Raw genomic sequence first — 24,063 nt, 5'->3', positions numbered from 1 at the left:
TGAATTGCATTTTATGCAATAAAATCATAGTAAGTGGTGTTAGAATATGCTCAATTATGCATAGGTGGTATCATACACATTGTTTCACGAAAGTGAATCAAGAAAGCTTATTGTGTGCGTGTTGTAACGGAACATATTAAAGGCTTTACTGTACCGAAGTATGCGATACCCTCCAAATTCAACCAGTTTAACGAGTATTTATGATTATAGAAAAGTTATTGTGTATGTTAACAATGATTGCGTAACATGTCTCCATAAACAGTCAACCCATTAAATTATACTGAATTACTAACCCACACAAAAGTTAATATTACTTTATCACTGATACAGCAAATGTCATAATGTAAAAACACTGAATTCATCTTAAATAATTAATATGAAGTACAAAAAATAGTATACAACTTAGGTATTTTGGATCTCCTTAAATAAAAATCACCCAGTGAAACCTATTTGTTCACTAGGAGCGGTTTCACTTAGTATTCACGAAATCAATCCTGTTTTAGATGAAAACCAATGTATTTCTTAATAATTCATGTTAATTACTTATTTATGCAAATTAGAGAAGTCAATTGACAAACTTCTAAAAAACGGACTTTTTGTAACAAAGAATTATTCTGTCAAGTCAACAAATCTGTCTGTCATTTTAATAACATGTTAAATTATGTCACTCGATGCAAATTAATAACTTTTCTGCACAAATTATGATAACAGATGTACATGTGACTTGTAAACTATATCTCTTTTTAGTAGTTCTTTGACAATGTTATAAATACGAGCACCAAGAAGGGTCGAGAGGCAGTCGGAAAGTCACTTTGGTACAGTGTGTTTGTGTGTTACTGTTTGAGGTGAATAAACAATCCAAAGAACATGTAAAGGAAGTTGTGTTGGGTCATAGTCTTTGGTGGGCAGTGGAATTAAGATGGCCACCAGAGAAATAAATATATGAAGTTTACATATTTGTTGGTTTTGTTCATTCTTTATCGTCAAAAGCACATAAAAAAACACGGGACCTCATGTTTTTAACCCTAGACAACCAGATTTAGAGCCAGCATCAACATCGAGACACAGCAGCGATCCAGCAAGCAGCAGTGAGTACTACAATGCATTGTAATGGCGCCAACCTAACATCAAGTGCTAACAAGCTCCGTAAAGGGGAGTGAAATAGTGTGATTATAGCAATTAGCAATATCTACGACCAGGTGACCATTACAGTGTGCAATAATGTGTAATGACCATATGGATGCAATTGAAATATTCCATTCTGACTGTGGACTAAAAATGCTAGAAGCATTGCAGGAAGACCTGAAAGACACAAAAGAACACATTAAGCTGCTGGAAAATACATTGAAATACCTATCTACACCATCACAAAAATTACTTGGAAATTCCCAAACCTACAACAAACCAAAGGAATGTGCAAAACCCAAACTTAATTCAGATAATTTCCAGCTACCCTTAATAAACCATTCTGAATATCTACCCTTAGACTGTGAACCTGAAATGAAAGAGGTTGGCAATCCATATAAATCATTTCAGTCTTTAGTGGCAGCAAAGAAATGCACAATTCATATACTACATCAAAATACAGCTTCAAAAACCAACTGTCATGAAATAAAAGAAAATGAGGAGTACAACAGTGTAAACAAAGGGTTATCAAAAAGTGTTAGTATAGTGTTGCTTTCTGACAGCCATGACAGAGGAATAGCAGAAATTTCTCGTTATCAACAAGACCTCAATATGACAAGTGTGGTGGAACCTGGAGCAGGATTACAGGAAATACTGAAGGACCATAAAAACAGAAATTGAGTATGGAAAAACCAGTGTATTGTGATAGTATGCATTGCAAATGAAGTATACAGAAATGAACTGAAAGTAGCAACAAGAGTATTAAGAGAGACACTTGATACATTTGGGGATCAGAAAATGATTATGCTAGACATACCATATAGGCATGACCTTATTGAATCATCATGTATAAACAAAGAGATCCACAAAGCAAACAGGGCTTACAAAAAGATGTGTCAATCCACTTTAAATGCTGTTTTTCTCACTCTAAATGACATGGGAAGAAAGGAGTTTATAAGACACTGAATGCACCTAAATAAGTGAGGCAAATCTTTAATCTGCCAGAAGATAAAAATGTGCCTGACAAGTGTTTTTTCTAGAAGTGAGAAATATGACAATTCCACTGCCAACAGCAAAAGATATCTGCAAAGTATCTTGCACAACAATGGCTGACAATGTTGTGGAAAACCCCACCTGCCTAACAAATCCAGCTGTAGCAGTGGTAGAACATCGGATATAGAAGTAAGTGTCAACAGGAAAGCACAACACCAGTGACAGCAGCAATAAAAGACCTAGAACCAATGTCTACAGAGGCAAAGGAAATGGTCACAACATGTACATCTACACAACCAACAACAACAACAGCAACAGATGACTCAGGAGCAACTCCATAAGAAGAAAAGGAAACAACAGCGAGTGAAAAGCACAGTGTAGCAAGCAGTCAGAAAACAAGACTGACCTCCACACCATCTGAAACTTTTTTTAACATCAAGCACAAAGAGCTGTAGGCCACCATAGTAAGTACAACTAAATTTTTAACAGTCCTTCACCAGAATATACAATCCAGAGAAAACAAAGTTCAGCTACTAGAAGTAAGTTTACAAACATTAGACAGCTCAGTTGTGTGTGTTACAGAGCACTAGTGCAAAAGGAATGAATTCTCATGTTTAGCCTTAGCCTTATATGAACTTGCTTGTTTCTACAGTAGACTATCCATGAAAGGTGGGGGTTGTATTTGTGTGAAGAGAGGTATTTCATTTAAAGACAGAAATGGCTTTACTGCATTAAGTGTTGATAAACATTTGGAACTCAATTATTGAAGTAATAAAACACAGCATGTCAAAAAAATTAATGGTAATTTGTGTGTACCGATCACTGAGTGGTGATGTGGATATTTTTTTCTCAAAACTAAATCAGACACAAGCTAAGGTACCTTGCTCAAAAACAAGCATAATCATCTGTGGGGACCACAATATCAATACAATAGAGTCAGATGCTGTCAGCCACATCTATTTAATGTTTTGCACAATTGTGGCAGAACTTCACTTGTAAACTGTCCCACTAGAGTGACCGAACAATCTTCTACATTGATAGACCATGTAGCGACAGACACAGACGGGAAAAAATTCTTCATACATGTTCAAGATCTAGGCTTATCAGATAATTTGTGTCAGATGTTAAAAGTAAATTTTTCTGTAGGAAAGCCCCCTAAATTAAAAGTATACAAAAGGCTCTTCTCAAAGTCAGACCAGCATCAATTTTCTTCCCAGACAGAATATGAAGGATGCAAGGAAATCTATGAGGAAACAAATGTGAACAAAATATTTAATAGTTTCATGTTCATACCACTTCAAATTCAGAAAAAACTATTTGTATAAACAGAGTTATCAAAAAATCCTCTGAAACTCTTAAATATCTCACTTCAATCAAAAATAGACAGACTGATCCAGCCTTTTTGCAGTTTTATAAAAACTACAAGGGAATCTACAGAAAGGTACTACTAGCTGCTAAAAAGTTGACAAATGATAAAACACTATTGCAGGCAGAAAACAAAAGCAAAGCAGCATGGAATATTATCAAACGGCAAACAGCAAACACAGGGCAAAAACATTTGAGTTCACAAATTAAGAACAAAAATAGACAAATGAGCCACCAAAAGAAATAGCTAACTTTGTAAATGTGTACTTCAACAGCATTGTTAAGAAATTACAACAGAACTTTCCAGACACATATGTCTTACCCACCCAGAACCATCCACCAAACTCAAGGGCACTCTATCTAGCAACTGAGAAAGAGGTCGCACAAGTTATACATCAATTAAAAAATAAAAAATCAACTGGTCAAGATGAGATCCCAGCCTGTGTCCTTAAGGAATGTATGAGCTCCATTAACAAAAATAATAAATAGATCATTCAAGTCTCCCTGTTTCCCGAGCATACTTAAAATTGGTGATGCAAAAAATGTAGAAAACTACAGACCAATCACTCTACTGTGCACTATTTCCAAACTAATTGAAAAAGTAATGAAAAATAGGTTAATGCAGAATATAATATGATAAAAACATATAATAAATGTTTAGATACATGGAAATAATGATATTAATTTTTCGGCACTCAGACAAGCACAATATTAGTTCTGCATGGACGAAATAGCCTTACTCTTGTTGTAGATTTATGCTTACCAAGCAATAATACTACATCTAATTGCTGTATCCACCTACAAAATCTTGACTGTGGCCATCATTCCTTTTGTAATTGGATCTTCATATTAGCTTCGAAGTATACAGGTGGGCTTCTTGAATTCTCTTATATTACAGTGCTACTTGGAATAATCACTCAATTTTTCACTGGTGAAATACGAATCTGTTACTTCTTCTATACACATCAAAAATACAGACTTTTACTTATTCTCTTAACCTAAGATGGCTACCACTGATTACACTTATAATGTAACATATCATAATTATTATCATTATATCTTTCTACTTTCTTTTCTTTTCTCCCTTGTTTGCTTAGTATGATGTATTCTATGACACTGTGTCATAACCAAGAGGTAGAGAGATGCTCTTCAAATTTTTAATTGCTTTAGAATCATCTCAGTAAGTGGTAGTGGGTGGACACATGACGAGTTCCACCACATTGGTATTGTTAAAAAAATGTGTATTCCAATTGTACATTAAAAAGTGTTATCAATATAGCAAAGTTTATTCCCACAGTCATACTCTGTTCGTTATTCCATGATGTGCTGAGAATCCTGCATCAAGAGGATAGAAGCTAACAAGAAGAATTTGCGTGAGCAGAGGAGGGTTGATCTGGAACCAGTATTGTCATACCAATCTCCATCACAATAACAATAACAAGAAAAGGACGAACATAAATTTACAAATGTTAAATGCTGGATATATGTATTGAATATTTAAGGTCTATTTCCGTTAGTGCCAGTTAAAGTGCACTCAGGATATGTGCATCCTCCATTGTTTTTACTCATTCTTTCAAAATTTTCCTTTTGGTTATTTAAGCAGCAAAATTTTTACTAAGATTTCCAATATATATCATATTTCTAGTCCCCGCCCTTATTCAGTGGTGACAGTTCAAAGGACAGCACCAAGGAATATGAACAGACTTTCAATTCTTGAGATAAAATTTTTTAAGATAAATGATCCATTTTTTAGTTACAAGAAACTAATGAGGACTTTGTTGCATTTGTTATATGTCTGTGAGATTGAAACAATTAAGAGCTTGAAGGAGCAAATTAAAACTAAATTCTGCCTACAAACAAGATGCACCGGGAATGCAGATTTCAGAGGTTAAGGGAGGAAGCTACTACGCTGTATGCTTATGTGTCTTCACTTGGCGCTATCTCTCTCACAGTAAATCTCTTTTTCTTCCAATTAATACTCTTCACAAAAAGTGAATTTCATTATAAAAGACAAAAATCTGTATAAAGTCCACATTAAGGTGCAAAATAATTCTTTCAAATTCTGTAAGGCTGTATCAATAATAGGACAATATCAGAGAATAATTAGGGTCATTAATGAAAATGCACAAAAAACTCCTTTAATTGAAGGATACCAATACAAACAAAACTCCATTTTTGAAAACTTTTTTTTCATAATTTTGTTAAACACTGTTCATAATGGAGACAAAGAAAATGCCCATTGTTGAAAATTCATTACAAAATGCAATATGCCAAGCTCTAAAAGAGAAGGAAAGTCAACTTCTAAAATAGACTCAAGTTTAAAGGAAGCAGAGGAAAGGTTGCAAGGCAGTGTTGCTAAAACTACTGACATTCAAAAACAACATATGACCAAAAACAAACCTATGCTCTTAGAGAAGTTAGACACTTTTACTGGTTACCCACAATATGGGGTTAGCCCATCGAAGCAAAATACTGAATGTTGCACAATGCAACAACATTTGCAGAGCAACTGTTGAGCAAGCACAGTTCCCATGCACTACCCCATAAGTGAACTTAAATATGCCTGTCACTGACAGCGCGGCGGCATGTTTGTCAACATTACTTGCAGATGATGGATTACTTAGGCACCAACAATTTCTGATATTTACATCTGAAGGGAAAAGAACACACCGTGTGCTCTTTATCAGAACATTTCGAAAATTGTTATCTCATTCCTGGACTGAAGCCCAGAAAATTAGACTTGTCTTTAGATACACACATGGTGACATTATGCTATGGGCTACAGACATGGCAGAACATTGTCACAATTATGAACAGTTTGAGAGAGCATTTCTGGATATGTATTGGTCTCAGGCCATACAAGAGAGGCTCAGACATGAAGTATTCAATGCAGCTCTGTTCAGTAGCAAATATGGAAGATTATGGGGCTATTTTGAAAAATATTTGAATAAAACCAGATACTGAATGAACCCAGTATCTCATGTAGATGTGTTGAAAATTTTAAAGAGCCATCTTCCTGACCACACTACGGAAAAACTCATTACCATCCCAGAACACAACACTTAATACTTTCAATCTGTACTGGACTCAATAGATTTAATATACAAAGAGAGACCAGTACAACCGAAGCTTGTTAATAGTGACACAGAGATTTATGAACCATTAAGTAAACAACAGATTCGTAGTACAACATGGATGGCAACCTTACCCCACACCAACTATGGTAACAGTAATGATAATCACAGCAGCAATGCAGAAAGCCATAAATACAAAGGTGTATATAAAAGAAATGGGAATAAATTTAGTAAAAACAATTACAATCAGAGAGTGTGTATGGCCAGCCCATACAATATGTACAGATACAAGCTACCGGCAATAATCAGCCAATCGCAAAACAATAACAGACAACTGAATAACCCACAGACAGTGAAATTCGGCCAGTAAAGTAACACACATGTGCCGAATAACATGCAGAGGCAAAGAGAATTTCACTCAAGAGCCTCTCAGGGCAATAATTGGCTTAACCAAACACTAACACCACCTAAAAAACGTGGAGACTAATCTGAAGACCCTCAGGAAAGCAATAGTCTCTATCAAAAACTCACAATAGAGGAGACCTGCCACATACAAAAAGCAATAATACAGGGAAAGAGAGTCCTGAAAGAAAATACAACAGTGTGCTACAAAACACTATTTGAAACACTCAATGAACTGTACAAAAATGACTCCCCACAAAAAAACATAAAAAACTTCTGTTTTCTGGTCCTCAACCCACCTCTCTCCCCCCTCTCTTTCTCTCTCTCTCTCTCTCTCTTACACACATACACACACACACACACACACACACACACACACACACACACACACACACACACACATTAAAAAATCAGTGCCATAACAAACACAAGAACAACGATGAACAAGTGAGCAACGACAATAACATGACATCTCTCATTCAGTGTGTTGACAGAAGTGTCTGTGCAGATCACATTTCGCGCACATTTTGTGTAAGTGCATGTGAGTTGAAGTAGTGAGTGGAAATTTGTGATAAACAGAGTGAAATAAATGCACTAAACAGCAGCTGATTGAGACACCAATCAGGGACACGAAACAGGATGGAAAATGTAAGTACAGAAACGTACATAACCTCTACCTTCAAAAGAGCTCTCCACAAATACGTAATAATTTTCTTCATGGCTAGTTTGCAGATGACATCCTATGAAAAAATTGACGAAAATGAGCACTAAAATCGATATATAATAATACAGTTCAGTTAGCGATGTAATTTTAAGGTGAGTGTCCAAACAAAACAAAACATATTGCAAATACTGTATTTATTGGGACTATAGCAGTTAAATTACTACAAATGTGATATTGTTCTTTACAGTAATAAAATTTGACACACAGAAGATGACACATTGGTGTTGAAACACGTGTGGGTAAATACAAAAAATAAACTAATTGTGTTTGCGTAAGGCTGATTTCCAAAACCACCCAGTTTTTAAATTGGAAACACGGAAGAAAGAAAATAGGAGCTTCAAACCTTGGTAAAATGAGTATTATTAAGGATTTCGTGTACAAAATGGAGGTGTTATTAACAGTGCTTTTTTTCTAAAAAAAGTTTGAAGGTACTCCAACATTGGATACAATGCAGTGACAATTACTTATAACTGAAGAATGGGATACCATCCATCTGCTTTTAGCAATGACATCATGAACATCATCATGTAGCGGGACCGTAGAGACATCAATTGGTAGCTCGACATTTGAGTGTATGCATATCCATTTAGCACTAACATCGCCCACTATTAGCGGGCAAGGGCTATATATGCTTCTTGAACTTTCTGTCAGCTATTCAGTTGTCGATAATGGTTGTCACAGCTTCAAAATGCTTTCAACAGTCAATGACATTGCTTTTCCTACCAAAAACTGCACTGGTATGATTTGTATTGCAATTAGCAACACAAAAAAATGAAATAAAAAATTTACATCCATGGAATACATCTTAGGCACTCTCCCAAGTTCTCAACATCGTAAAAAAATTATTTTGTTGACAAAAAAGTTTAGGGGTATGCATTCCCCAGGGTTCCCCCAGAAAAACAGCACTGGTTATTAACATCTCAAAGAAGAGGGTATGCAGCCATTTGTACATCTCTAAGTTGTACATACGTCTAACAACATTAGATTTAGGATGCTTGAATATCAGACTCCAGAATTCATATTGTTAGTTGATAAGGAAAATTTTTATTTATTTTTTCCTTATATATCAAATGTGTAAATGATAAGGTGAGTAGATGTAACATGGAAGAATTTTACTTTTACTTGTCTAGTTATGATGATATTTTAAACACAACACTTCACCTTGCACATAGCCCAGTTGTAAATGAATAAATGAACTTGTGAAATGCACGGTAGCATGAGATGCAATACACAGCTCACCACAATGTTAGGGGTAAAGGAGCAACACAGTTCACGTGCATTGGAGAGAAAGCTAGTCAGCAAACCGCTGGTGCATGCGTGCCAGACAGACAGCCATGGTCATGGACTTGTGAGTGAACTAAAAGAAACAACTAAAACATATTCGTGTGGTATAGTGAAACCGGGAGCCCCACTTAGCGAAATTAAAAAAATGACTGCATCTGCAGAGGCAAAAAATCTGCACGATAAAGACTTCATTTTATTTCTAGCAGGCACAAATGATGTCTACAAAAATGAAACAGCGAGTGCAACGCACGATCTTAAACAGTGTCCGAGAAACCTCATTCACACTAACATAATAATGGTCAATATTCCGCATCGCTATGATCTTGTAAGATGGTCATGTATTAACAGGGAAATAAAAAGTGCCAACAATCAATTTGCAAAAATCTGCAGACATTTTAAAAACGTGAAATGCATTGATATAAGCAATACTGGATGTAGATTCCACATGCAATATGGATTTCACCTGAATGGCTTGGGGAAAATATCTGGCAAACCTGATAACCAAGGTAATAAAAAACAACCAAAATAAATTCAAAACCAAAATGATAATTGCATCACCATCGCCTGACTCCATAACGAAAATACTTCAAAAAAATGTGAAAACATTAGAACCATCATCAGCACCAACAAAGTATGTAAAAAAAAAGACAAAATGTTAACAGAAAGAACAGTGGACAGTGATTTCAATGACAAAAGAACTACAGTTCCTCATCACCCAAATATGATTTTAGATGAAAACAAGAAAAACGAGAAGACTCCAAGTTCACAAGAAAACACAGCAGTAGTGGCAGAACCAATATTTGAAGTGTCAGAAACAGCAACACCATCAACAACAACAAATAGAAGGCAGTTGGCAAAAGAAATGCTTAGCCTCCTCATCTCAATGATTTTTTACGTGTGGGCCTGAAGAAGAAGAAGAAGGGACAACAGTATGTAGTGTCAAGTGTCTCCTCCCTCCTGTCTCAAGACAAACTCCAGTGGATTCTCAGCACTAATAGAATGAAAAAAGCAAGAGGAAGGCATCTCTTTCTTTCATAAAAATGTAAGGGGCCTCTTAAACAAAACAAATCAACTTCTTATTAACATTAATGAAAAGGACAATATAAATAATGCTCAGATTTTGTGCTTCACTGAGCACCATGTTACTGATGTGCCTTGCCATCTATAGTAAGTTATAGTTAAGTAACATACTACTGTAGGGAAAGTAAAGACAAAGGTGGAGTAGCAATTTATGTTAAGGATAGTGTAGCTATAGATATTAAGAAATATTGTGTAGACAACAATTTGAGGGATGTGCAACAGAAATGATAACTAAATTCTACACAATAATAGTGTTGGCTCTCTACAGAGCTCCTTCAGGTGACATAAAAACTTTTCTACATTTAATGGAACTCCTTCTGTCAGGATTACTTTCAAAAGCAAAGGATATTGTAGTTTTAGGTGATTTCAATATAAACTTTATGACAGAATGTTAGGATAAAAATATATATATCCAACCTCTAAACGATTGCACAAAGATTTATTAAAGTGCCAGAACTTAATGTAAGATCAACAACAGAACAACTATATATTTTTTAAACTTCACAGATTTCTAATACAAAGGACAAATACATAAAAGATACTTGCACATATGCAACAGAAACAAATATGAACTTGTAATATTATTTATAATCCTTTAACACACTCCTGCAAGTTCATATTTCATCACAAAATCAAGAATTTAACTCAGTCTTTATTTTCTTTAGTTACTTCCATCCCAATCAAAGTTTTCATTCTTAGTAAAAATGTCAGCTGCCTGATCTTGTGCTGAAACATACTCGACATTGATCTCCTTCTCATTGAATAACTGTTGTACATACTGATAGCATGTTTCAATATGCTTAGAGCGTTCATAGAATCCTGCACCTTTGATGTATTTAATAGCACTTTGATAGTCAATGAGTAAAGTAGGAATTGAACTCTTTTTCAACAATGTCAATTTCTTTCAATAAATGATCAAGCGGTACTAGAGATTTACTTGCCTCACTGGCAGCAACAGATTCAGCTTCCATTGATGATTGTGCAACACATTTCTGTAGTTTACTTCTCCACATTACTGGTCCACCACAAAACTTGATTAAAACTCCACTTGTTGAACGCCTAGTCAATTTTTCACCTGCATAATCAGCATCGCTATAACCTTCTGTAACAGAATTGTTCATTTTCCTAAACTGAATTCCATCATTTATTGTACCCTTCAAATAGTGAAGAATTTGTTTAATTAATTTAAGGTGTGCTTCATTAGGCGAATCTTGTGCTCTTGAAGCAACATTTACAGCATAAGCTAGATCTGGACATGTCCCCAATGTTAAATATGTGAGACTGGCTATAATTTCTCAGTAAGTGATGGTATGAGTAGCTGGTGGTGAATTACTAGGTATCCATCCAGGCTATGCTTCAGTCATATGATACCTGGCTAACACTCTTTTCACATATGCAGTCTGATTAATCTTCATACAATCATTAAATCTTTGGACTTGTAAGCCAAGATAACAATCAACTTCACCTACTGCCATATGAAACTCTTCATGTAATTGTTTTGTGTAATTATGAACTGTTTCACCAGGTCCTATTATCAATACATCGTCCACATAAAATAAAACGATTAAATTTTCATTAAAATACGTACAATGATCAGCACTACTCTCCCGCAAATTTGATTTCTTAAGGTATAACTTTAAACACTCATACGAACATTGTGCTACTTGCTTCAATCCATACAAGCTTGAAAGCAATCTGCAAACACGGCCTGTGCCATCATCATAACCTTGTGGTTGTTGCATGTAAATTTCTTCCTGAAGAATGCTTTTTTAATGTCAGATTGTTTGATGTTCCAATTTCTTTGAACAGCAACACACATGAGGGCTCTCAGAGTTTCAAACCTAACCACAGGACTGGAAGTTTCAGAAAAATCAAGCCCTGGCCTTTGGATAAACCCTTTTGCAAGTAGACTTGCTTTGTACAGTACAATTTCATTGTTATTATCCAATTTAATTGCAAACGCCCTTCAATTTCCAATAGCTTTCCTTCCAGATGGTAAATCAACTTATTTCCAAGTACCAACCTTTTGATGTGAGTCCATTTCTTCATCCATTGCAGCTTTCCAATTTTCTACATCTGAGGATTTCACTTCCTCGTTATAGTTTCTTGGAACTTCTCTCAGCATCATCATCTTGGCTCGCTCAGGTTCATCTAGGTAATGTATCAGTCTTCTAATTGTTTGTCTGTCCCACAAAACTCAATGACCATCTGCATTTTCAGTTGCTTCTACATGATCTTGATGATTCAGTCTTGTAATATTTTCTTTTGATATTTTGTCATCATTAGAATCAGATGTTTCTGTATCATTCATAGGCAATATGTCAACTAATTTGATAACATCATTCTTCAATGATTGCTTCAATGTTTCATAATTGAATTTTACATCTCGGTTAACAATAACTGAATGCCTATCTGGAAGGTACTGGTATACATGATAGCCACACCAACTATATAACTTTTCAGAGATTTGGCTTCAATCTTTCTCCATTTTTGTGCTGGAATCCAGACAAAACATTCTGTCCCAAATACTTTCAGATGATTAAACTGTCTCTTCCTTCTCAAAAATAATTCTATGGGTGTCTTTCCTTTAACATTCATTTGGCTTGCCCAGTTTGGTTCAGAGTATGAGTAGCTGCAAGTACAGCTTCTCCCCATAAAGCTTTTGGAATATGCTTTGCTGACTGAAGCCATGAACGTACCATTTCTTAGATAATCCTGTTTTCACGCTAAGCAACTCCATTTTGCTGTGGTGTGTACAGCACAGTTGAAGAATGTTTCAATCCAATTGACTCAGCATATCTCCTCACATCATTATTGTCAAACTCCTTGCCACCATGAGTTCGCAGTTCTTTAATGGTACATTGAGCTTGTTTTCACCAACTCAATAAATAATGGCAACTTCTCCTTTACCTCATCCTTTTTCTGTATTAGATATGTCACTCTGAAGCTTGAGAAGTCATCTTTAAAAATAATAAAATATCAATGGCCAGCTAAATCTTTTCTTCCATTGGACCACAGATAATTAATTCACCTGGGCTAGTTGACTTGTCAACTTGTGAACCAAAAACTAGCCTATGATGTTTGCCTAGTGTACAACCTTCACATAATTCATTGTCTAACCTTACATTGATATCATGAGCAGCCATAAATGATTGTACATGTTGTTTGTTCTGGTGCACAAACCTTTCATGCCACAATTGAAGAGTATCAGAAGCTTCCTTTACTACACAAGACTTTCCTCGCTTAATCACTTTCACTGCCAAGCAATAAAGTTCATCCTTGCTTTTAGATAGAGCAATAGCAATTGGAATATTGGCTCTATAAGATTACCATATTTTACCATAATTTTTGATACTTTGATCAATACCTTTTTCTCCAGCCTTTTTAACAGAAAATAAATTACAAGCACCATTTGGACAATACCATACATCTTCAAAATATCACCTGGTCCACTCTCTTCCATTAAAAGTTTCAACATCAATACAACCACTCCCAAATGCTTCGATATGCACATTATTTTTAGCATTGTACATTTTCTGTGGTACATCAAAAGGAGTGTATAAAACTCACCAGTCCTGGCGATTTGTAACATATGCCGCATCACTAGCAATATACCACTCATCACATTCTGATACATCTACATTTGTAGGTAAATTACATACATTAAACAAAGTTTCTTCTGGAATTTCTCGTGATAATGTTTTCACAGCTGATAACATTGCAGAACCACCACCACTAGGACAGTTCCTGGAGATATGACCTTTGCTTTTGCATTTAAAACACACTATGCCCATTCTGCAGTCTTTCTAAATGTGTCCAACCCTACCACATGAGAAACATTTCTTCACATCATGGTTGGTTGAATTTTGCACCTTTTTCACATTACCCAAGTTAAGTTCGCCTCGATGCTGTGTAGATACACTTCCCTTGGTTCTTGAAAACATTGCAGTAGCTACATTTGTTTCTTCTCTGTCTAGAATTCGCAGCTCTTAATTCAAACACATTTTATGTAGGTTATGCCATGTTTTGTCAGCTTGTGGTAGATCATGCCAAGTTACGTAAATGTGATCAAATTCTTTTGGCAGTGTCTGAAGCAAATGTGCACACAAATCAGCTTCCTCTATTGGTTTATTTAGCATAGACATCTTTACTAGTACTTCGTCAAATTTTGCTAAATGACCTTGCATACCGCCTGACCATTCCCATTCTATATTGTGAAACTTATGTCACAACAAGTCAATATTTTCAGCAGACTGAATATCATAAATCTGGTGTAATTTATTCCATCTTTTGCAGTTTCACATGTAGCTACTTGAAGTAGCGGTTTTGTTTCTAGTGACAAAACAAGATGTTTCTTCACTTTTGAATTCGCTTTCATCCAAGCACTTAATTTCGTTACATAATCTTCAACATTTGTTTCCGGTTACACAAAAGACCCACATATAACATCATAAAGAGCATCACATTCCAAGACCACCTTCATGAGAATACACCAGGCAGCCCAATTTTCTTTGCCACTTAATTTTTCAACCTGTTGTTTTTCTTCAGTCATGATGTTTTGCTCTTATTTTCTGTTTACACTTACAAACACATCGAATAGCTTCATAAACTGTCTGCAAAAAGGGTGATCACATCACAAGCCACCTGCTTGAATTAGTCAGTTCTGACTCTATTAAACACATCTCAATTATGTATCAAATCAATGCTAATAGGAACCATGCCCCTATGTTACCATGTTGGGATAAAAATGTATACATCCAACCTCTAAATGATGGTGTAAAGATTTATTAAAGTGCCAGAACTTAACATAAGATCAACAACAGAACAACTATATATTTTTAAAACTTCACAGATCTCTATTACAATGAGCAAATACATCAAAGATACTTGCACACATGTAACAGAAACAAATATGAACTTGTAATATTATTTACAATCCTTTAACACAGAAAGTAAGAATAAAATTGACTTTGAGATTGTGAGGACCTCACATAATCTGATATCAGTGATAAACTTCCCATCAAGTATTACATCCGAGTCCCAAACTATGATAGACAACATTTTTTTAGATGTAAGTGGACATTAGAATTATACTGTCAGGCAAGTTATAAGTGGGCTTTCAGATCATGATGGACGAATTCTCACTCTTTATGATGTTAATCTGTTTCCTCAATGTAAATTCATAAGAGTAATGAATGAAGAGGCAAAAGAAACTTTCAACCATAGGTTGCAGCAGATGGACTGCTCTTTAGCACATAGCCATGATGATGTTGACACTAAATTGAACTGTTTTGTAAATGAATTCAATGCTCTTTTTGAAGAAATATTTCCCAAGAAATGGATCAGAAACAGTGCTTCAAATTCTGTAAGTAAGCCTTGGATTACAAAAGATATAAAACAGTCATGTCAAACCAAAAGGGAAACTTACGCTGCAATAAGATTATGTAAAGATGTAGAAAAATGGGAACACTATAGATTATTTGAAAGCAACTAATACAGAAATCAAAATCCCTTTATTATGAGAAGAAAATAGGTAATTCTAATAATAAAATAAAAACAATATGCGCATTGTAAAAAAAGAAACAGGAAGAGATACAACAAGCAAAGAAGATGTAAATAAAATCAGATACGAATGTACCCTAGTAAATAACCCCAAAAGTGTGACTGAGATTTTTTATGAACACTTCCTATCAGTAACTCAACAGATTGGTTGCAAGCCAATGTTGATGAAGCTGTAACTCTTTGTCAAGCAGTATATTCAAACACAATTTCAGAAATGCAAGAAATGCACCTTAATCCTGTCACTGCAGAAGAAATTCAAAAAATCATCATGTGTCTAAAAAGTAAGAACTCTGCAGGGATTGATAATATATCTAGTAATTTATTGAAATATTCTTGTATGTGGATAAGGGACATTCTCTGTCATATTTTCAATGCTTGCTTTCAGAAAGGTGTTGTTCCCGGTAGAGTTAATTATGCCATTATGAAGCCCCTGCACAAAAAGGGCAATACAGCTGAACTAACTAACTATTGACCTATCTTCTTTGCTGACAGCTTTCTCCAAAATTCTAGAATAGCTAATACATGTAAGAATTACTGACCATCTCATGAAGAATGGAGTTCTTAGCAAGAGCCAGTTTGGCTTTCAAAAGGGCCATTCAACAGAAGACGCAGTCTATGCACTTGCAAATGAAGTTCTAGAAACCCTTAATGAAATAAATGGTGTCTTGGTGTCTTCTGCGATTTATGAAAAATGTTTTACTGTGTTGATCACCAGATTCTCTTGCAAAAAGCAAAATTAGTAGGAATAAGTGGTGTTGCAGGCAACTGGCTACAGTCGTACCTCCAAGACAGAAAACAAAAAGTTGTCTTGAATAGCTCAGGTGGAGTATGTGACATTTCCTCACATTCTGAATGGAGTTCCATTACATGTGGAATGCCTCAGGGCTCAATTTTTGGGCCACTATTATTCCTGATTTTTATAAATGATCTACCATCATGTACAAGCCTGTTGCATAAATTTACATTATTTGCTGATGATACCAGAATTTTTATGAGGAGTAGAAGAGATAGAATCTTGTGGAACTCATTAATCACATACTCTTAGGTGTGGTCAATTGGTTCAAGGTGAATGGTCTCTCATTAAATTCCAGTAAGACCAGCTTTATTCAGTTCTGTACAAAAACAGAAAAAGAGAGAGAGATAAGTGTGACATGTGGTAATCAGCCAACAGAAAGAATGGAAACAACAAAATTTCTTGGAGTGCACACTGACATGAAAATGAACTGGTCTTCACATATTATAGATCTCTGTAAGAGTCTTAGCTCAGCTACATATGCTTTATGGGTTGTCACTACATGTGTTGAGCCTAACACTCTAAATGCGGCATAATATGGCTATTTTCACTCACTTGTTGAATAATGCATTATTTTTTGGGACGACCAGTCATTACCAAAGAAAGTGTTCATTGGACAGAAGCGAGCTTTAAGAATTATATGTGGATTGCGCCCAAGAGACTCGTGAAGAAATAGCTTTCGAAAACTTAAAATATGCACAACTACATGCCAATATATTTTTTCTCTCATGTGTTTTGTATGTAAAAATATAGAGATATTTCAACCAAACAGTAATTATCATGAGCATAACACACAGAGGAAGAATGACAAACACAGTGAGCATAGAAATTTGAGCTTTGTGTTAAACGGTGTCCACTACATTGGAACAAAACTCTTCAATGGTCTTCTTCCTGAAACAGAGACAGAGATTCATAATAAGAATAAGTTTAGGAAAGCACTAAAAATATTTCTGCTAGAAAAAGTTTTTTACAGTCTAGATGGAGTTTTAACAAAATAAATTGTAAAATTTTAATATTGTATAAAACAAGTTGACATAATGCCACTAAGAATGTTATTTAACTTGAACTCTGTATCTGTGTGTGCTCTGTATCTGTTTTCTGTAGTGCTTTAATGGTTCTAAGAAACTTTGTATTTTCTTCTTTCTGTATTGCTGCTCAAAGAATTTACTGTATAAATTTTTATATAATTATGTACTCAAATGTCTGTATATGCTATAAGATTATCATATTGTATTTGTAAAAAACTGACTTGTTCCACGTCCTCATGAACCCAACACATCTGAACCTATGGAACATGAAATAAAATAAAATCAATAAAATCACACAGCTGCAAGTGTTGGAGCACCCAAAACAAACAAACTCTATGAGATACAGCTTGCACTAGCATTTTTAAAGCCTACTGCATAAACAGGGTAAACATAGAAAATTAAGGGAGAGTCTATACTACAACTATGACTCGCTATGCAAAACACACACAGAAAGATAAGCAATGGGATCATATACACAGAAAGGGATCCTAAAATACGAGATATTTACTGAAATTATGCTACTATGTACATTATGTCTATATTGTTACAAATTCAAGTATTGAAATTATAAGCACTAATTATAATTAAGGGACCAGAAAACCCTTGTTGTGGGTAAACAAGCAAGTACAATATGAGCAGCAAACTGAATAAGAGGTTGCATCATGCCTATAATACATGTTATCTTTTAGGTTTATAAGGTAAGTAGGGACAAACACATGAAATTAAATGAGTTTGTGATTGCATGACTGCACACTACAATAAATAAGTACATGGTTGAATATACAAACTAGGTGTTAGTGACCATCAATTCACTGTACACTTATCTATGAAGATTTAGTTAGTATTAAGTTTTTTTCTTCCAGAGAATGATGCATTGACTTGTTCTAAGGTGAAAAAAGATAAATGCTTGTTGAGTGTTAGGTACTGTACAAACATAAGAAAGGGCTGCACCACAAGTAAATACAGTTGTAAGTTTATGTTATGTATGAATGTGATAGTGTGAAAATGTGTGTAGAAGAATACAGTTGCAGTACATTGCTTATCATGATGCTGAACTAAGGTGGAGCACTACCAAATGATCAAGGAGTTGAAACATAACTACTGTGAGTGTCGACTACTCATGAAAGTGTCAAATACCTGATTTTCATTGAAGTTTTTTTCATGTTTGTTATTTATGTAAACACTATTTTATTCTCATTGAACATGACATATAGTACTGATGATACAACTCTGTATACCTCAGCATATGAAATGGTTAACCATTATATGATGAACATCACAAGTAAATATTGAAGTGCATTTTGAACACTGAATAAGTATTCAATATGATTGGTATCATCAGGTTTGCATTGTGTTTACAAATAACAAATTATTTTGTTCTTGGGATCACAATTAAGTATAGTAAAGAGATGTAACTCAGCACATAAGTGCCTTTCCATGAAATTTCCTCAAGCCTACAGTGTGTAGATCCTTCCTGGAGAATGCTAGAGTGATGAGGCCACATGTAGTTATTTAAGCAGCATATAGAATCTGTTGTGGCGACTATTGTTTAATTCTTTAATTCTTTGAAACTAATAAATAAGCTACAACAAGAAGTCACTGTAAATTGAAATGAAATGTATGTCAATTCATCCCATTAAAGAAAAAAGAATCTATTACTGTATGAATGTTACGTAAAGAATGTAAAGCCAAATGAAAGTAAAAAGTGTACTCATATAATTGGAATTGAACAACGTAACAAAATTATAATTTGACAGAATATACTAAAACAAAATGACAATCAGATTGTAATGTATATATGTAGCACAAATGGAATGTCAGCAAATGAATAGGATATGTTTATTTTTGTAGTTGTATTTTTATTTATTTTTGTTGGGTAAATAGTATGTGGAAAGGACACTACAAAAACTTTGTGTAATGCATTGGTATGAAAGACACTCAAAAACAAAGAGCAAAAATGAAAAAAAACCTGCCTGCAAAGTCTTAAATGTGCATGTGAGGTATGTGGGTGTGCGCGCGATGAACTAAAAAATGACAATACTTCTTGTAACATGAATTTCCTGTGCTTGACAATGTCATAGGAACATAGTAGAAGCAGCAAGAAACTTACCTTGTCAGCAGATGTCAGATGTACAGCTGGTATCCCCACTGAATAAGTGCGAGCGATGGGGTGAAATATCTTCCTTGGGCTGCTGGTATAGAAACCAGTTGTCACCGCATTGAAAATTTCACAAAGGATTACACCACTAAACATGAGCTTCATGAATATGTGCAATAAAGACTATGTGGACTCATGACACGGGCACTCTGAATTTGTATTAAACACATGAAAGCAAGCAGGACGAGTAACGGATGTCGAGCTTTGCAAGCTAAAGATAAAAACTCTGCAGATACTGACTGACAATAATGGGATTATGCACTTACAGCAAGCACTTTGCTGTGAAGGAAAATTTATGTATTCATGTGTTAAGGGAGCTGACATGCCTCTATAAATTGGTAATCATAAAGGATCACTCCAATGGCCGAAAAATAAAGGCTATGCTCATTACATCTAGATGTTGACCTTCACTTCAGAGATGGCTACATCAGTACCTCTGTCCATATCAAACCTACAAACCACCAGCAATACCTCCACTTCTTTCCAGTCTCCCACCACCTCTCAAAGTCCCACAGTCCGGCTAGGGAGGAACATTCCCCTTGTAACTCAGTACCATCTGGACTGCTGGACTGGAGCAACAGAATTACATTTCCACCAGGGCTTCAATTACCTCTCATCATGCCCTGAAATGATAAATGTCCTGCCCACTATCCTTCCCACCCCTCCTACCATGGTATTCCACCATCCACAGAACCTACACAATATGCTCGTCCATCCTTACACAACCCCTGCTCCCAAACCCTTACCTCATGGCTCATGCCCCTGCAATGGACCTAGATGCAAGACCTGTCCCATGCATCCTCCTACCAGCACCTACCCCAGTCCAGTCACTAACATCACCTATCCCATCAAAGGCAGGGCTACCTGTGAAACCAGCTGCAACCACTGTACTGCATTCTATTAGGCATGACAACCAACAAGCTGTCTGTCTGCATGAACAGCCACTGAGAAACTGTGGCCAAAAAACAAGTGGACCACCCTGTTGCTGAACATGCTGCCAAACATGATATCCCTCATCTCAATGACTGCTTCACATCCTGCACCATATGCATCCTTCCCACCAACACAAGCTTGTCTGAAATGTGCAGGTGGGAACTTTCCCTGCAATACATCCTACGTTCCCGTAACCCTCCTGGCCTCAACCTTCGTTAGTCACTGTCCTCACCCATCCAGTCCCCTCCCTGTTGCCATTCCACCACTACACAGCCATCATGTCACCGTCACACCCAGTATTTAATTTCTTTTTATTTCTCTCCTTTCTGCTACTTATCCCCTCCCCCCTCCACACCTTCTCTCCTGCCCTCGGTCTAAACTGCAACACTTCACTGTTCACCACTCCCACCTTACTATCCCTTCCCCTTCCCACCACAGCCTCCTCCTTATCCACACCCAGTTGCCACTCCCATCATGCACTGGTGCTGCTGTTTGCAGTGTGGTTTCAGCTCTCTGAGACTGCAGACATGTGTGCAAGTTGTGTCTGCAGGAGTGTGTGTGTGTGTGTGTGTGTGTTGACCACCTAGTGGCACAATCTGCAGCTGAGCACAACATGCTCATTTTTAATCACTGTTTCACAATCAGGACCACTTGCATCCTCCCTCCAACAACACCTTCTAAGAACTATGCATGCAAATAGGAGATATCCTTGCAACACATGCTTCACTCTCATAATCATCCTGGCACCAGTCTCTGGTAAACCACCATCACCACACCCTCCACCCAAAAGTTTCCTCTTTCTACATCCTGTCAATCCCTCCCAAGTCACTTTCAGTGTCCACTGCTCCCAACTGGCTGCAACAACTGTGCATCAAATGTCTAGCCAAAGTACCTGCCATACCTCCCTCCCATATTCCTAGTTGGAAAACTGGCTGCTTCCTACTGAGTCACTAGCTACTCACTCCCAATCCCCTTCCCTCCCTCCCATCTCGCTCTGCCTTTGTCCATCTTACCTGCCACACTGACACTGTTTGTCCAGACAGTATCATGTAGAGTTATAGGCCTGTGTATGTGCACATGTGTATGTGTGTGTTTCCTGTCTAGATTTTACTCAAGCTTGAAAAAGGATTCCTCTGAAAGGTAGCAGTTTTTCTTTCTTTTTGTGTGAGCCTATCAATGACTCAGTGCTTCTGCTTTGGGGTGAATGTGGAATAAATCGTCTCCTTTAATCCAACAGTATTTGCATTCTACCAGAACTTTTCTATGCTTTCAACACAAAAATATAATCACATGAACATTTTTCAAAAAAATGTGTTTTTTGGTATTGCTGTTAAAATTATAGTATGCTATATGAACAAATTTAACTGAAAATATCTTACTTTCATACTTTTTCTTTCAGAATTTGCTTGGTCTAATTAAAATATCTTCAACATGGGGTCCTCAGGAAAAAGCTGAGAGAAATGCAAGACTTCATTTTAACCCAAAAAAATCACTATGTTATAAAGACCCTCTAGGGAACAAGTGTAGACACAGTTGTTTGCTAGGAGACCCTACTCTAAAATTGCTTATATACAGATTTGAACTTGAAAAAGAACAGTTGTTGAATCCTGCAGAAGAACGAAAGAAACTGAAAGGCAGCTAATACAATTTTTACAAATGAAATGTATTTGACATTATTGTCAGTTATGATGTCAAAATCTGTACTAAATAATGTCATACTTCAATAAAAGTCATGAAATATTTCTTGATTTATGTAATGAAACTGACAAAATACAAATAAAACAGTAGAAACTCTAGGTAGGAATATAAACAATGTAGGAAAAGATGGATTGCACCTGTCATAAAGATAACAAGCTAAGTTGCAGACAGGCACAATTAAAAGACATTTATTCATAAGCTTTTGGTCACAGCCTTTATTGGAGAAAGAGAAACACATACCATTCATTCCCACAATCAAGCACACCTCACACATATGCAATTGCCAGCTCTGGCAGCACGGGCCTGAATCTTCTAGCAATCTATCTTTTCCTACATTATTTGATATACAAATAAACTAACAGAGGCTGAGGAGAGTAGTAAAGGTTCATCATACAGGTCAGCTCTGTCATTCCTATTCAAAATATGCTGCTTGACTTTAAGACAATAGTTTACTATTCTATACAGTCAGTACACAAATTTAAAAGAAAATTATATTTAGCATTTTGTAAGAGTGCTCAGTTTACTATTAGTATTACTGATACAGTGGTCTATGTGGGAATATTTCATCACAAGTGCAGTTAAGATTACTATAACTGCCTGAACCTCACATTCATGTTGTTAAATGTGTATGTATACTTATACATATTGTGTTTATACACTTGATAATTTTTTTTTATTCCCCCCCCCCCCCCTCTAACTCTTGGTGACATATAACTAGGGTCTGATGCCATTCATATTATTAGTAAAGCGCATCAAACTTTTTTGGAGACAGATTGCTGCAATATGCTCAGAAGACTAGCTGTCACTTATTGTAAGGAATAGAGAATTGATAAATGTCAGTTTTATTATACATTATTCTGCATTAAACAAAATATGGCTGTTTGGTGCTATCTGTGCTCTGCAGAACTCATCTCACATTGTATTTGATCATGAGTGTTAACAAAATGTAGAGACGTTTAAAATATAAGCGCACAGTTATGAATAAAAAAGATAAAGAAAAGTATATTGATAATAATTTTTGATAATAGTGCATGTATACCAAGCTTCCCCCAAAAATGTTTCTCTACAGTTGTGGAAAAGACACAAGATGCTGCAAATCTGTTAAATTGGAATTTTCAGTGAAGAAGTCTGAGCCTTTATATAAAAAAATCTTGCAAGAGTCCATCAAATATATAAATATATGGCTCACATCTTATAATATGGCAGCTTTCAGTGGGGTATGACAAAATAACAAATGGAAATTTGAAAATGGTCCCAACGGTTGCTAAAGATAGTGTACATTACTGAACTAATTCGTATGGTTGAAGTGTAAATCATTACTTTTTTTTATTCTGTATTACATATTCAACAAGAAAGACAGAAACACAAATAATTTTCATATTTTAAATTATGTCTTCATCAAACTAACTTATATGGCATCATCAAAACATAGTACAAAGAGCAAGTTATAAACACTGTATAAAATTCTTGGCTCTCTTTTTATACAAATGCTAATGTATCCAAATTCATATGTACTCAAAGCAAGATTTCATATTGTTACTAATGTGCTGTCATTTACATGTATTCCATCTATTCATTTTGATTACAACAAAAACTCCAGCAGTACCAATTCACAATAAAAAATTGTGCTTTGTAAATGTTCAACAGGTGATTTTCCAGCCATATTCCTATTCTCATACTCCAAACATAAGATGCGTTATTTACTTTTATTCATTAAAGCAGTGCCCTTTAACAGCCTTCTAAAGGGACATGAATGAGGGGTAGTCATGTGGTTTTAGCTATTGTCTTGAAAACAGTAAAGAGAAGTACTGTAAACGGGAATTAATTTGACACTGCTTGTCTTT

General features: G+C 35.7%; 1 protein-coding gene across 1 annotated transcript; it reads left to right on the top strand.

Moving 5' to 3' along the window:
* The first annotated feature begins 1,106 nt into the window (after positions 1 to 1,106).
* Positions 1,107 to 22,962, top strand: LOC126175462 (uncharacterized). Its single transcript, XM_049922274.1, has 2 exons — positions 1,107 to 2,582; positions 21,921 to 22,962. The coding sequence occupies exon 1, from the start codon at positions 1,222 to 1,224 to the stop codon at positions 1,804 to 1,806; it is 585 nt and encodes a 194-aa protein (XP_049778231.1). The 5' UTR covers positions 1,107 to 1,221; the 3' UTR covers positions 1,807 to 2,582; positions 21,921 to 22,962.
* The last annotated feature ends 1,101 nt before the right edge of the window (positions 22,963 to 24,063 follow it).

The sequence above is a fragment of the Schistocerca cancellata genome, chromosome 3 (genome assembly GCF_023864275.1).
Source record: "Schistocerca cancellata isolate TAMUIC-IGC-003103 chromosome 3, iqSchCanc2.1, whole genome shotgun sequence".
NCBI lineage: Eukaryota > Metazoa > Arthropoda > Insecta > Orthoptera > Acrididae > Schistocerca > Schistocerca cancellata.
The sequence above is the reverse complement of the archived record's forward strand: the minus strand, read 5'-3'. Positions and strand labels throughout refer to the sequence as shown.

Bases quoted from the DNA above. Each gene is read 5' to 3' on its own strand.
- LOC126175462 (XM_049922274.1), top strand. From the start codon at position 1,222: ATGTGTAATGACCATATGGATGCAATTGAAATATTCCATTCTGACTGT.